Below are 14,219 nucleotides of genomic sequence, written 5' to 3'. Positions count from 1 at the left end.
ATTAAATAATAAATTTTAATTGCATCTTAAATACATTTCATCATCATAGAGCTCTGTAATCTGGGCCTGTATTAAAGTCAAGTCACATTTATTTATATAGCGCTTTTTACAATACAGATTGTTTCAAAGCAGCTTTACAGAGATAACAGGAAAATAATGCAAAAAAGTTTGTTTCCAGAAGAAAATGAAGGAAGTTTATTGTGAGAACTGGTGAGACTGGCACACTTGGCATCCCTCGAGGATCGGGCGAGAGCGCGTCTGCAAACAGCGGCAAGTTTGACGAGAGTGACGAAAGGCTGTGAGGAAAGCAGTTGTGGAAAGCCCATATATGGAGATGGTTTGGGCGTGTTTTATGTAAATAACTAACCTTTTACACCTGGCCGCTCATTTACAATACTCCAAATTCACAAACATCAGAACAATGTTAAGAACAAATTAATGTGCGTATGAATGTGTTGAATTAGGCGGAGATTTTTGTGAGAAGTTCCCCTGTGCGTACAAATAGGAAATAATCCAAGCAATTATTAGCGAATGAGACCCATTGTTTGGTCTCAAGGGGGTAATCTTTCAGAAAAAACTGAAGCTTCCCCGGGCGCCGCCATTGATTAGCGGACCCTCACCTGCTGTTAGCAATCCATTGACTCCAATTCATTTTGGCGTCACTTTGACAGCGAATAACTTCACATCTGAGGCGTTTAAAGACTCCATTTATCCATTGTTTATTTCTAAAGAAACACGAAAATGTATAAAAGGCTCCATTACCTTGTATCTTACGTTATGGGCCCGTAGAAGCAGTTTTTGTAAAAATAGGCTAACGATTGCGTCATAACCACGCGACTCTCTGTCGCACAGTAGAGAGATTACCGCATGGACAGGAGGAGAAGCTCGCGGGCAATCGGGGGGACGTGGAGGCAAAATGACAAAATAATTAATCAGAATACTTAGCAAAAGTTTCTCCTGCTCCAGCTCATGGACAGCTCCTACTCACACTCTCCATCTCTGCAAGTTTCGGAAGGGAATGATTCAGATTTCTCTCGGCACAGCTACTAGAAGACAGACGGGTTGCTCACGTCACATCTACATCATCAAGCTCAGTTTGAGTCTGCGCAGTACGCTCGACCATCAGGAAGTGAGTGCTTCTAATTGACTTCACTTTTCTCCGTTGAATCCAATGGGGTCGCTATGTCCATTTCATTTACTGTCTATGTTTGGTCTGGGTGCGCTTTATAGCTTCCTGATCGTGACTTCACCCGCCTATGATGTCTCGTCACGCCATTGGACTGATTTCACACGTGCATCAGGACGCAATCACGAAGAGGCACTCAGTCAACTCTCATCGCAGCGTGAGTTCCCTTAAAAGGGCATGTTAATAGCCTTAGCAGGGTGCGTTCTTGTTCTATAACTCTAGGCATCAGTTAATTCAATTTAAGGTGATGCATAGATTGCACTATTCAAAATCTAAATGACATAGAATTTTCCCCACCGTTTCTCCTGCATGTGTAAATCTGCAGAGGGCTCTCTAACCCATCTCTTTTGGACATGCCCTAAACTTTATGAGTTTTGGTGTAACATATTTAAGTGGTTCTCTGATATGTATGGTTTTGTGTTTAACCCTGATCCAGAGATCACATTATATTCTGTTTCTTTGTCAGACCATAATGTCTCTGTTCAAAGCACTATTATTTATGGAATGATTATTGCTAAGAGCATCATTCTGAGGCTCTGGAAATCAGATACTGTTCCTCAGTTCAAACCCTGCTGACTTACCTCACTGGAATACTCCACATGGAGAGAGTGCGGTATGGAATTATGGGTAACCTTGATACATTTGACAGTATATGGCAACCATTTCTGGATCACCTTAACCAGTTTAACACCGACTCTGATCAGTGATGTAGGGCATTGTGTGCTGTCCGCTCTGCCCTCTTCTGAGTTTTTGTTTGTGCTTCATTACTGAAACTGCATATGGTTGTTCTTAGTTTTTTTTTAAGTTATCCTTTTTATTTTATTTTACTTTTTTATTGTATTCTATGGAAGCCCTGAACCGCAAGGTGAGAAAAAAAATAAAGAAAACTTATCTCGTTATTTCGACTTAATAAGTCGTTATTTCGACATAATAAGTCTTTATTTCGACATAATAAGTCATTTCGACATAAATATCTCATTATTACGACATAATAAGTCGTTATTTCGACATAATATCTCGTTATTTCGACATAATATCTCGTTATTTCGACATAAATATCTCGTTATTTCGACATAATAAGGGGACATTCTAATATGCATTAAGCTACATTTAGCGTTCTTATAATGAGTTTCTATGGGAGGAAAATGCTTAACGTCAAATTAAACGCTTTGCGTTCATATTCTGGACTTATCTGATTTTTGTAGTAGCCTATACTTTATTATGATTTTAGTATCATATTGATTAATAAATGCACGCACAATTATCCGTGAACTTGATAAATGTTGCAGATATGTTTTAGGCTATCCACAAACAAATTGCTTTCAATTATGTGTGCAAAATTCAGAATTCAACGAATGCAGTGCAACAACAACAAATAGTTAAATTAATATTAGTATTAATAATAATAATAATAATAATAATAATAATAATAATAATAATAATAATAATAATAATAATAGTCGCAGTAGTGCTAGGCTAAGGCAGTGCAAGCCAAGTCAAGTAAAACAGAGTTTCTTTGCGTTCATAGTCTGGACTTATCTGATTTTTTTGTAGTATACTTTATTATGATTTTAGTATCATATTGATTAAGAAATGCACGCACAATTATCCTTGAACTTGATAAATGTTGCAGATATTTTAGGCTACCCATAAACAAATTGCTTTCAAATGTGCAAAATTCAGAATTCAACGAATGTGCAGCAATTTGTACAAATAGAGACATTTTTAAATAAAAATGCCAAATAAGTTATTTGCCATTAATATGCAACGTTTTAGAAAAGTATAAATTAGTAGAATATCCAGTGTTATGAAAACAGTAGGTCAACAATGCATTCTATAATTCCCGGTCTTATTCTGCCCTCTAGTGGCATATCGAAATGAATACAAACCTTAACATATTTACTAACAGACCAAACACAGTAAATAATCATACTAATAAAGTATATGTACAACAAAATCTGATGAGCTCAGAATATACGCGTTTAATTCCACGTTAAGCAAATTGCCGAATACACTCAAATGAGATCGACTCAGACGTCAATAAATGGACGCGCAAATTATAATCACTAATACAAAATAAAACAAAAATGTCTTTTATACACAAAAATGTCTCTATTTGTACAAATTGCTGCACATTCGTTGAATTCTGAATTTTGCACATTTGAAAGCAATTTGTTTATGGGTAGCCTAAAATATCTGCAACATTTATCAAGTTCAAGGATAATTGTGCGTGCATTTCTTAATCAATATGATACTAAAATCATAATAAAGTATACTACAAAAAATCAGATAAGTCCAGACTATGAACGCAAAGAAACTCTGTTTTACTTGACTTGGCTTGCACTGCCTTAGCGACTATTATTATTGTTATTATTATTAATAATACTAATATTAATTTAACTATTATTGTTGTTGTTGCACTGCATTCGTTGAATTCTGAATTTTGCACACATAATTGAAAGCAATTTGTTTGTGGATAGTAGCCTAAAACACATCTGCAACATTTATCAAGTTCACGGATAATTGTGCGTGCATTTATTAATCAATATGATACTAAAATCATAATAAAGTATAGGCTACTACAAAAATCAGATAAGTCCAGAATATGAACGCAAAGCGTTTAATTTGACGTTAAGCATTTTCCTCCCATAGAAACTCATTATAAGAACGCTAAATGTAGCTTAATGCATATTAGAATGTCCCCTTATTATGTCGAAATAACGAGATATTTATGTCGAAATAACGAGATATTATGTCGAAATAACGAGATATTATGTCGAAATAACGAGATATTATGTCGAAATAACGACTTATTATGTCGAAATAACGACTTATTATGTCGAAATAACGACTTATTAAGTCGAAATAACGAGATATTATGTCGAAATAACGAGATATTATGTCGAAATAACGACTTATTAAGTCGAAATAACAAGATAAGTTTTCTTTATTTTTTTTTCTCAACTTGCGGTTCAGGGCTTCCGTAGTATTCTTCTCCGATTTAAGGAAATAATGTTATATCTTTTGACTTGATAGTTTTACCCAGGGCCTAAAACTAATTGTTTTGCCACACCTGCCAATGGCCGGTGACTTAAGAAAATTTACCGGCCAAAAATATTTTTTACTAGCCATGACACAAAAACAGGCAGGACACCAACATTATAGATACCAGTGAAAATTCACACTCCTCTATTCCAATTTGATACCACAGCTAAAACTACTAGTTTAACTAATAGAAATGTAATAGCCTACATTTTTAAAGACAAGTAAACAGCCAGTAATACAATACACTGTTAACCCTTGCTGTAAAATTCTGACAATATTATACCATTTTCCATTAAAACAGTAATATACCGTAGAAAATAAAAGTAGCCTACAGGAATATACTGTGAATTAACAGTGCTCAAAGTCGACACTCAGAGGCTGTTTTCCCAATCACACCCTATACCCTCATTCACTATTCCCTACATTAGTTCACTAATATAGTCCACTTGAATGAAAAGAAGTGAGTGAATTGAGACACTGATGAACACCTGATAAGCAGAATCACTGAAGGACAGAGAAACAAGAACAGAAAAAAGAGAAACACAAAAACTACAACTGACTTCCAGCCACACTGAGCGTGAAACCAGTTTACAAACCAGTTTACGATTATTTCTTTCATACATGTACAAAAGTTCTTGTTGAGAATTAACAGAGATTTAGTTATTAATAAAGTTTGTTGTCACCATGATGGAGATCAGTATTTGCTTTAGTTGGTCTCTTGTCCCTTGACTTCTTACCAATCATCTCTCTCTCTGGCTGCTTTAACAGTGAGTTTATAAAACACATTTGTTATGGCAAGAAAAAGTCAAGAGGAAGATGATCAGGTGTTTTTATTTTTTTGTGATGATGTCACAATCTTCCTGGACATGCCTGATTTTCAGATTTTTCCTGTATATAATCAATGAAATTATAGTTATCTCATATTTAGCATATATCTGTGAATCTACAAAATGAAATAAATATTTCTGTAATCAGGTCTTCTGAAGAATATTGTAATCATATAGTGCATTCAATTTTATTTTACTCCTGCTTGACTCAGACCCACACAGACATCAACAATCAGCATATGAATCTCAACAATGGTGAAAAGTTTCATGTCGCAATGCATGCTAGGTTCCAGGATAATATAAAACTCCCAGCATGCACTGCTGCATGAATAATAATAATAATAAAAAAGAAATATTGCCACCATTGTTGAGATTCATGTGCTAAATTGTGATATCTCGGTGTTTCTAAAACACAGTGTAGTTCTGTTTCTCTGGTTATGCATCGTGTGTTTAAAAAAAAAAAGAGTCATTGTATCTTATTGCTGCGTTTTCACAGTGGTGGTAATGTAACACTTTTGATTGAGGATTAAACTCTGAATAAGTGAGAATGAATTCCTTAGTGAATGAACAGGCAATATGATGATTTTGTCATCATAATCATTATAACTGCAGTCATTCATAAACTGTGTGTGCACAAGTGTGACTTGCAAAAACACAGCTCAAGCAGCAAAAGAAAAACTAATGTTTTAGCATCAGCATCCCAACTAAAGCAAGCACTGATCTCTATAACGGTAACTTCAAACCAAACATTTTCAATTAAACATCTCAATAACAACTTCTGTATGACAGAAATAAAGTCATACTGGTTAATAATAAGTGTAATAATGTGTAATGGCTGGAAGTCAGTCGTAGTTATTGTGTTTCTCTTTTCTTCAGTGATTCTGCTTACAATCACTTACATATTCCCTTAATTATCTCACTGCATCGTTACTTTTTACTCGTAGTGTGGATTTCCCTGAGGGGTTGAAAGGGTTAACTGTGTAAGATAAAAAAGACACACCCACAAAATGTATTTTAACAGTAATAAACTGTAAGTTATAAAACAGGTTTATACTGGCAACACTGTTGCCAGTAGTTTACTGTAAAATTAATTTTTTGGGTCACCATTGTGCAGAAGAGTAGAGCCTGTGCTTCAGTCCAGCAGAAGATCTACAAACATTGATGATTTGCTGCATGTTGCTTTATTTAACAGGCGGTGACTGTGTAGTTGCTGATCCAGTGGAAATCTCTTTATGTGCAATAGTTTTTTAGTGGTCTCAAATGAAAGAAGTTCACAGTAATACTTTGCTCATATTATTAATGCATTATAAATTTAAGTTAATACATTTAAATGACAGTTGGTCAATTTAAGGCAGTCGGTTTCTGCAAGTGTAATTAGTTAACTGTAATTTAGTGCATTTTTACAGAAACAAACTAGATTACAGTAAAGAACTGTACAATTAACAGTATTTTACTGGCAACAGTGTTGCCAGTATTTTACTGTAAAAAAACCCGGTAAGGTCTAACAGTGTACGAACAAAAAATCGAATTAAAAGCAAAAGTGCAAATAAATACAATACAATACAATACATACAAATGAAATAAACAGGGCTCTTAGTTTTCAGGTACCAATATTCAATCAATCAGGCTAATCAAATAAATAACACTGCATAGTCTTTCTTCATATGCTTTTTAAAGTTCAAGAGCAGTGAGTGTTTTTTTCTTTGTCCTTTGTTGTTTGGTTAACATTAAAAACGCACAGACAGTAGCGGGATTATTAGGATGCTGTCACTTTAGGACCGAATGCACTCATATACCAGACTGTTATGTATTCCTTGATCATGCGTTTTGTGTTTGCATTCACTTTAGACATAACAGACTATTTTTTATAAGATACTCGCAGAGACAGGCGTTTTTTGACATAATTTTGAGTGAATTTGTCTATTGAAGCTGTAGGAAACTCAGAAGCGAAGACCAGGAGACTTGGTTGTATCTTCACGGGATTCTTTATTGAGAACACGAGCTGTGGTAGCTGCAGTCATCAAGTCTGACTAAGGGAACTTTATATGGTATCTTATACACTGTAAAGCCCAACAAGTTAAGCTAACTCATTTCATTTGAGGAAACCGATTGCCTCAATTCAATTAAGTTTATAAAAACAATAGTTATGAGTACTCTGAACTTATTTTTAGTTGAGTTTACTAAAAGTAGATATACATTGCAGTCAATAAATTAAGTGATTAATTAAGTGATTATTGAGCATTAGTGATTAACACCTGCTGTTAACGAGCAGAATCAATGAAGGAAAGAGAAACACAAGAACTACAACTGACGTCCAGCCACAGCCTTAGATGAAATCAACTCAAGATAAAAGATGTTTAAATCTCTAAAGATCTCAGCAGAGGAGGATTAAACCACTACACAAACAGCATTACCAGCTTCACTTATTACTAAACAGTTTGACTTTTGTCATGCGTCTACAGAAGTTGTTGAGAATGAACAGAGGGTTAGATGATAATGATTTATTGAGTTTCATTTAAAGACACCATGATAGTGATCCGTGTTTGCTTTAGTTGGGCTCTTGACCCTTGACTTTATAACACCAGTTTTTCCTCTGGCTGCTGTAACTGAGTGTTTATAAAACACATTTGTTATGGCACATACGCCAAAAGAAAATATGAGCATGTGGTTGTGCTAAGATAATAAAAATCATCATTTAGTGACTTGATTCTCTGATCTTTTCCAGAGCCTAATCTCTGATTAGACAGGTGATGTATTATTTGTATTATTCATTATAATAGAACTGATTCTGCTGTAAGACCCATTGTTGTGACAATCAGGTTTTAAAAACCTCTATGGTATCATGCTGACTTACACAGTAATCAAGAATCAACATATGAATCTCAACAATGGTGACCATTAAAAAATGATTTATGCCGCAATGCATGCTGGGAGCCATGGATAAGTTTTGTATTATGCTAGTACCCAGCATGCATTACAGCATGAATAATTTTTTAATGGTCACCATTGTTGAGATTCATATGCTGATTCTTGATGTCTGTGTGAGTCGTAGTAAGGCAATACCTTTTCTGTGAAACTTTTTGTGCACAACTATTTGTAAAATCCTTCATATTATCTGATGGTCACAACATGGCTAGCTCTTTTGCTGTAGAATCACAGTTTTGAGTGAAACTAATATGTTGCCCTTTTAATCAGAGATCAGACTCTGAATGAAATCAGTGAATCAAGTCACTAAATGATGATTGTCATCATCAGTTCTTTACCATCAACACTCGATCAGACTTTTCCTTGGCTTTTGTGCCATAACAAATATGCTTTATAAACACTCAATTACAGCAGCCAAAGAAAATCTTAAGTGCAAAAGTCAAGGGCCAAGAGCTCAACTAAAGTAAACGCGGATCTCCATTATGGTGACCTTAAATGAAACTCAAATCATCAACTTCTAAACCTTTGTTAATTCTAATAAGAACTTCTGTAGACGAATGGCAGTAGTAATAAGTGAAGCTTGTAGTAATAAGTGAAGCTTGTAATGTTGTTCGTGGAGTTGTTTAATCCTCCTCTGCTGAGATCTTGAGATATTTAATGTCTTCTTTTATCTCCAGTTGATTACATCTAAGGCTGTGGTTGGAAGTCAGTTGTAGTTCTTGTGTTTCTCTTTCCTTCAGTGATTCTGCTTGTTAACAGCAGGTGCTCATCACTAATGCTCAATCATCACTTAATTAATCACTTAATTATACAATTATCATTCTGGGATCTAGAAATGTTCTATAACTCATTCAGTTTGAGTTCTGTTTCAGTCATTCAAGTTTCGGTAATATTTGAGTGCTGTGAACTCAATTGTATTTAGTACATATTACTGTTAGGTTTTACAGTGTAGGCATTCAGTGGGCAGTCCTTAAAGGTGCTGACAGTCCTTAAAAGTGTTGACCTTACACACTGCCTTAGAGATGACAACTAAATCTAATCACCTAAAGACAATAGAGGCAATTACCCCCAACTGGAGATAATGGTACCCCCCAAATTGTATAAACATCACATGGTCACAAGAACTAAGACTATGTAAACATTCACACATAGTTTGACTCTCAGTAGGAAGATCAAATACTGACAAAACCCCTTCAATGGAAACTATATTGAATCTAATCAGTAAGTTGATGCCATCATGTTCACCTTGAATGCCCAATACAGTATAGTTCACCTTAGTTTTTCATGTGATGTTATGTAAGGATGTAGGATCAGCAGATCTTAAACATATTCTTAAATTTGTAATCCTACAAAGCACAGAAAGGCATGTATTGGCGACTATTAATTTTAGGCCCTGGTTATACCACTTGACATTTTTAAAGTTGTTACATTTAAATACTGTACAAGGAATCAATGCAATCACACCAGTGAGGAACCAGTATTACTACCGTCACCTCCAACAGGTTCAAAAGCAGTGGAGTACTCCTTCTCCTTCTCCTCAACTCTGTTGTGACTCTTACCTTGACAATAAGTGTTTGCACATTGGAGATTTTGTTCTGCGGAGAGACGTGCTGCTGCACTGCATGTTGGGCTCCCCGGACCGTCACAAGGATGAGAGTGTAGGAGAGGATGATGACGGTGCAGGGTACGATGTAACAGAAGAAGAAGAGGCAGATGATGTAGATCATGGCCGGTGTGCTGTAGCTGGGCGCGTGCCAGTCGATACAGCAGGCGGTGCCGTAAGGCTCTGACCCGTACTGACCCCAGCCTGAGAGCGGACCTACTGCAAACACTGCAGCATAACACCACACTCCAACCAGCAGCAAACGGGCATGGGACGAGGAGAACTTATTACCTGATAAAACACACACATGGCAATGATCAGAACTATAAACTACCATGCTACTTAAAATGCTACTTTGCAGAGTAGTATTTATAATATACATGCAAATTTCTATATGTTTAGAGCAGTGTTATTTTTGTATCATTAAGATACTATGATTTTAATTTCCAGCGCAGCCCCTAATAAAACGTCCTCATCTGACTGTATGGGAACATTCTGTTAACGTCCCAAATGTCCTCTTTGTAACGTTGCTGCGTGACCATAGAATAGCCAATATGCAGCGTCCCCCTAAAGATATATCGGGAACGTTATTATATGACCAACAGAAGACCGTGTGGGAACGTTCTGTTAACGTTCTGTCTGGCCAATCAGAGCAGAGTATTGGGATTTAGAGAGATTGATTCATCCATCGAGTCGTTTGAGAATCATTGAACAATGTGGTGATGTGCAATGTATATTATGAGAAAATGAAAGTGTTTTTTGACCTTTGATGCATGTAACCCTGTTGTAGCAGACCTCCAAAACAAAATTAGTAAACTTTAAAATGGCATAATAGGGGCAATTTAATTCTCTTTTACCTTTATTTAACTGTCAAAAGTACAAAGAAAAGATGTTCAAAGTTTTCACTGACCAACTTAAGTGTTGGGACTGAGAACTTAATGCCAAGCTGACATGGACTCATCTGACCACAGCATACATTTCCACTGTCTTTTAGACCATCTGAGCTCAGGCCCAGATAACCCAGTGCTATATCTGCATTAAACAGATGTATAGATTTCTCTGTATAGACTCATGTATAGAGTCACAATTCAAGTTGCAAAAACTGAGACATCCCTTTTGCACGCAATCCCCTCACCTATTACCAGTTAATTGTGGACTGTTTTTAATTATTATTAATATTAGAAGTAGTAGTATTGAAAAGTAGGCATTAAATAAACACAAATTGGCTTCCATAAATTTCCTCTGGTGGAAAGCAGGTGGCAGTATTTCGTTTACTGTAGTTTAAACAGTATTTTGTGTATTATTCTTAAGGTCCCAGAAGCAATAACTCACCAAAAGATGACCAGTTGATGGAACAGCATTATAATGTATTTAGTCACACCATGTAGACTGCTGCACTTTCAGCATTTTAAATAGACAAATAAGTTGCCTGGATCATGGTAATGGAGTGATGCTTCAGGCCCAAATAAATATGGCAGGCGTTTGCTGCATCCTCCCCGCTGAGCACTCAGAACCAACCTACAAGACTGTAAATCAGGGTTTTTTGCCCATGATTGTGATTTGCATAAGTCCTTGGGTGAAATTCAGAGCTAAAACAACACAGACAGTATATGTGCAAATAAACACAACCATAGATAAAGTTTATTCAGAAACCCCACAGTTCGTAATCCCCCCCCCCCTCCCTCTCCCCTCTCAATCAAATAACACTCAATCAAAATGAACTAAACCATCATAATTTAACTGCTCATCTGTGCAGCTACATAACATGAAAGAAAATGGAATGTAAATGGAATTCATGGTACGTTTAACTCTATTAACCAATTATCTTATTTTGCTGAATCACGTCCTGCAGTAAATGTAGTAGCCTGTGAAATTTAAATTTCTAATTGCTGGAACTTCAAGCAAAAAAAAAAATGTATAAAAATTCTCAATATGGCACAACAGCTTCAGCACAACATAATCACAATATGTTAAATAATAATAATAATAATAATAAAAAAAGTCAGGGCCTCAGTAATGTACCATAAAAGAGGGCAACTGAATCCGAGCTTCAGAGTTAGCCTGTAGGAAAATATTATCGCTCCAGTGAAGGAAAGGGTTTAAGCATCCAGCTAAACTCACTCACAGCAATGAGTGAGTGAGAAAGGTTATAATCACTTTAGCCTTTGGCTTTAAAGTACCACCATAAAAATACAGGAAAACTTGTAGGAACTTGAAAAAGAAGTATTTTACAATGGATAAAAATAAGCAGTCTACAATTAGCAGGTCGAAGACGGAGTGGAGTGTTAATCTGACCATAGTTCAAGCAGTCCTAGTTTACCAAAATAAACCAGCACAGACGCACACATCTAATCACATCTTATACAATCAAATGTATTATTTAAGTAAAAAACAAGTTAGCTGTGCATTAGGCTATTTTTGAGAACAGCTGCCCTGAAATGTTAAATTACGGTTTGAGGTTTCGAACAAAAGATTTGTCTGTGCGCAGACGATGTTTTGTTGTTTGTTGCAGCACCAGAGGTTAGTATCCCTAGGTTGATGTCCATCTTAAAAAAATTTGCCACTTACTCGGGATATAAATTAAATGTTCAAAAAACACAAATCTTAAGTTATAACTACACCCCTCAGAATGACATGCTGAGTAGATTAAAAAGTTAAGTGGAATTCATCAAGTATTAAGTACTTGGGTATTATAATAACAAAGGATATTTCTAAATTGTTTGATGGCAATTATGGCTCTATAAGCAAGAACATTAAATTAGATATAGATTGGTGGTCCCAACTGCCCTTAGAGATGCATAACAGGATAGATACAGTAAAAATGAACATGCTCCCCCGACTCTTATACCTCTTCCAATCCTTACCAGTCGAAGTTCCGTTAAAACAGTTTACTGAATGGGAAAAGTGGACTTCAAGATTCGTATGGGGGGGTAGGAGGCCAAGAATTCAGCTACCGAAAGAGAAACGGGGTCGATCACTGCCATGTTTATCAGATTATTTCAAAGCAGCCCAGCTAAGACCTTTAGCATGCTGCTGCAACCCAGAATATATTATAAAGTATTTGGAGATCTCGCAGCTGACTGTACCATTGCAGTCAGTGCTGGGTAGCAAACCTTTATATGAACAGTATTCTAAAAGTTTAAATCAATGGACTAAGGTCCCTTTTAGATTATGGTTTAAAGAATGCAAATCACCGTTACATGAAAGACAATCTAGACTATTAAGATGAGTTGCTTTTGACCCTGACTTTAAACCAGCAAGGGCTGATGGGAGGTTTCAGCTCTGGTATAGGCTTGGCATCACCTCTTTTAGTTAAATTTCATCAAAGGGAGAATTAGATATCTTTCAGGAGATTTCTGATAAATATGGTCTGGGAAAACTTGATTTTTTTAGGTACTTACAAACTAGGACTTATTTTAATAAAGAGATACGATACATGGAGAAGCATGACACCAATTTAACTGATCTATTTATCGACATGTATAAAAATAAAGATAATAGTAAACTTGTCTCAAAACTATATCTAGCCATTCAATCCATAGAGAAACAATCAACAAATAAGGTTAGATTAAAATGGGAAAAAGAATCTGGTCTAGGTATTTCAGAGGAAGACTGGCTGAATATCGTCTCGGTTACTAATGTAACCCTCGTTCCCTGAATGAAGGAACACGAGACGTAACGTTGACGTGACGGTGTAATTGGGATCACTTCAGGGAGCCCTATCAACTTTGAGTGTCTACAGAACGAGCCAATGAACGTTGGCGTGCGTGAATCGCGTCACGAGCCCCGCCACGCAGCACGGGTATAAACAGGAAGCGGGTGCACGCACATATCGTTTTTCGCTGAGAAGCCAAGATAGTGACGGCCATACAGCGATGGTCAGCAACAGTGGCGACGGGACGTTACGTCTCCCGTTCCCTGCTTCAGGGAACGAGGGTTACATTAGTAACCGAGACATTCCCTTTCAGTCGCTCACGTTCGACGTAACGCCGACGTGTCAATGTAATTGGGATCCCTTGGAAAACGCCACGGTTGCTGCCACATCCAGCGCCCTACGCTGGGGCGGAAGGCCTGCGTAGAGGGAGTTCAACTGTTGTTCCATTATACCCCACACAGTGGAACTCTTGGATAACACTGGGAGAGCGTGCCTTTCCAGGGGAGAGGGACACTGCAGAAGCCACATCCTGCCCGAAGGGAGGTACCATGTGGAGAATACACATATGGACTGGCCGGTAGGGGCAGTGCAACATATGGAATATCAATGGGGTAGCTCCAGCCTGAGAAAGGGGAGACAACACCGGACAGTGACGGCAGAGCGGACTCTGCCAAGGGAAAGACACGGGCTCACCGCAGGGAGCTGATCGTGGAAGAATACGTATATGGGATCGCTGCAGGGATCACCACATATGGAACCCAGCCTAGTACAAGTTACACGTAGCATACGAGCACTACCTGCTGGTAGAAGCGAGCACACAGGAAGAAACCGGCTCAACACGTAGGCTATAAAACCTAGCGAACGTGTTAGGTGTCACCAAGCCCGCAGCTCTACAGATGTCTGTCAGCGACCCAGGAAGAAGCGACACCCCTAGTGGAGTGGGCTCTCAACCTGGGCGGGGCAGGGCACGCCTTGGGC

The 14,219-nt window shown here is 37.2% G+C and overlaps 1 protein-coding gene across 1 annotated transcript in view; it reads right to left on the bottom strand.

Annotated features, from left to right (window-relative positions):
* opn7b (opsin 7, group member b) overlaps window positions 1-14,219 on the bottom strand; it is a 113,836-nt gene that overhangs the window by 20,974 nt on the left and 78,643 nt on the right. Inside the window, exon 5 of the mRNA XM_084098896.1 lies at window positions 9,543-9,877. Within this exon, the coding sequence (XP_083955022.1) occupies window positions 9,543-9,877 (335 nt within the window). The remainder of the gene's footprint in view (window positions 1-9,542; window positions 9,878-14,219) is intronic.

This window comes from Abramis brama (assembly GCF_963993115.1).
Source record: "Abramis brama genome assembly, chromosome: 22".
Taxonomy (NCBI): Eukaryota; Metazoa; Chordata; class Actinopteri; order Cypriniformes; family Leuciscidae; genus Abramis; species Abramis brama.
Note: the sequence above shows the minus strand (reverse complement) of the source record. Positions and strands in the feature narration are given on the sequence as shown.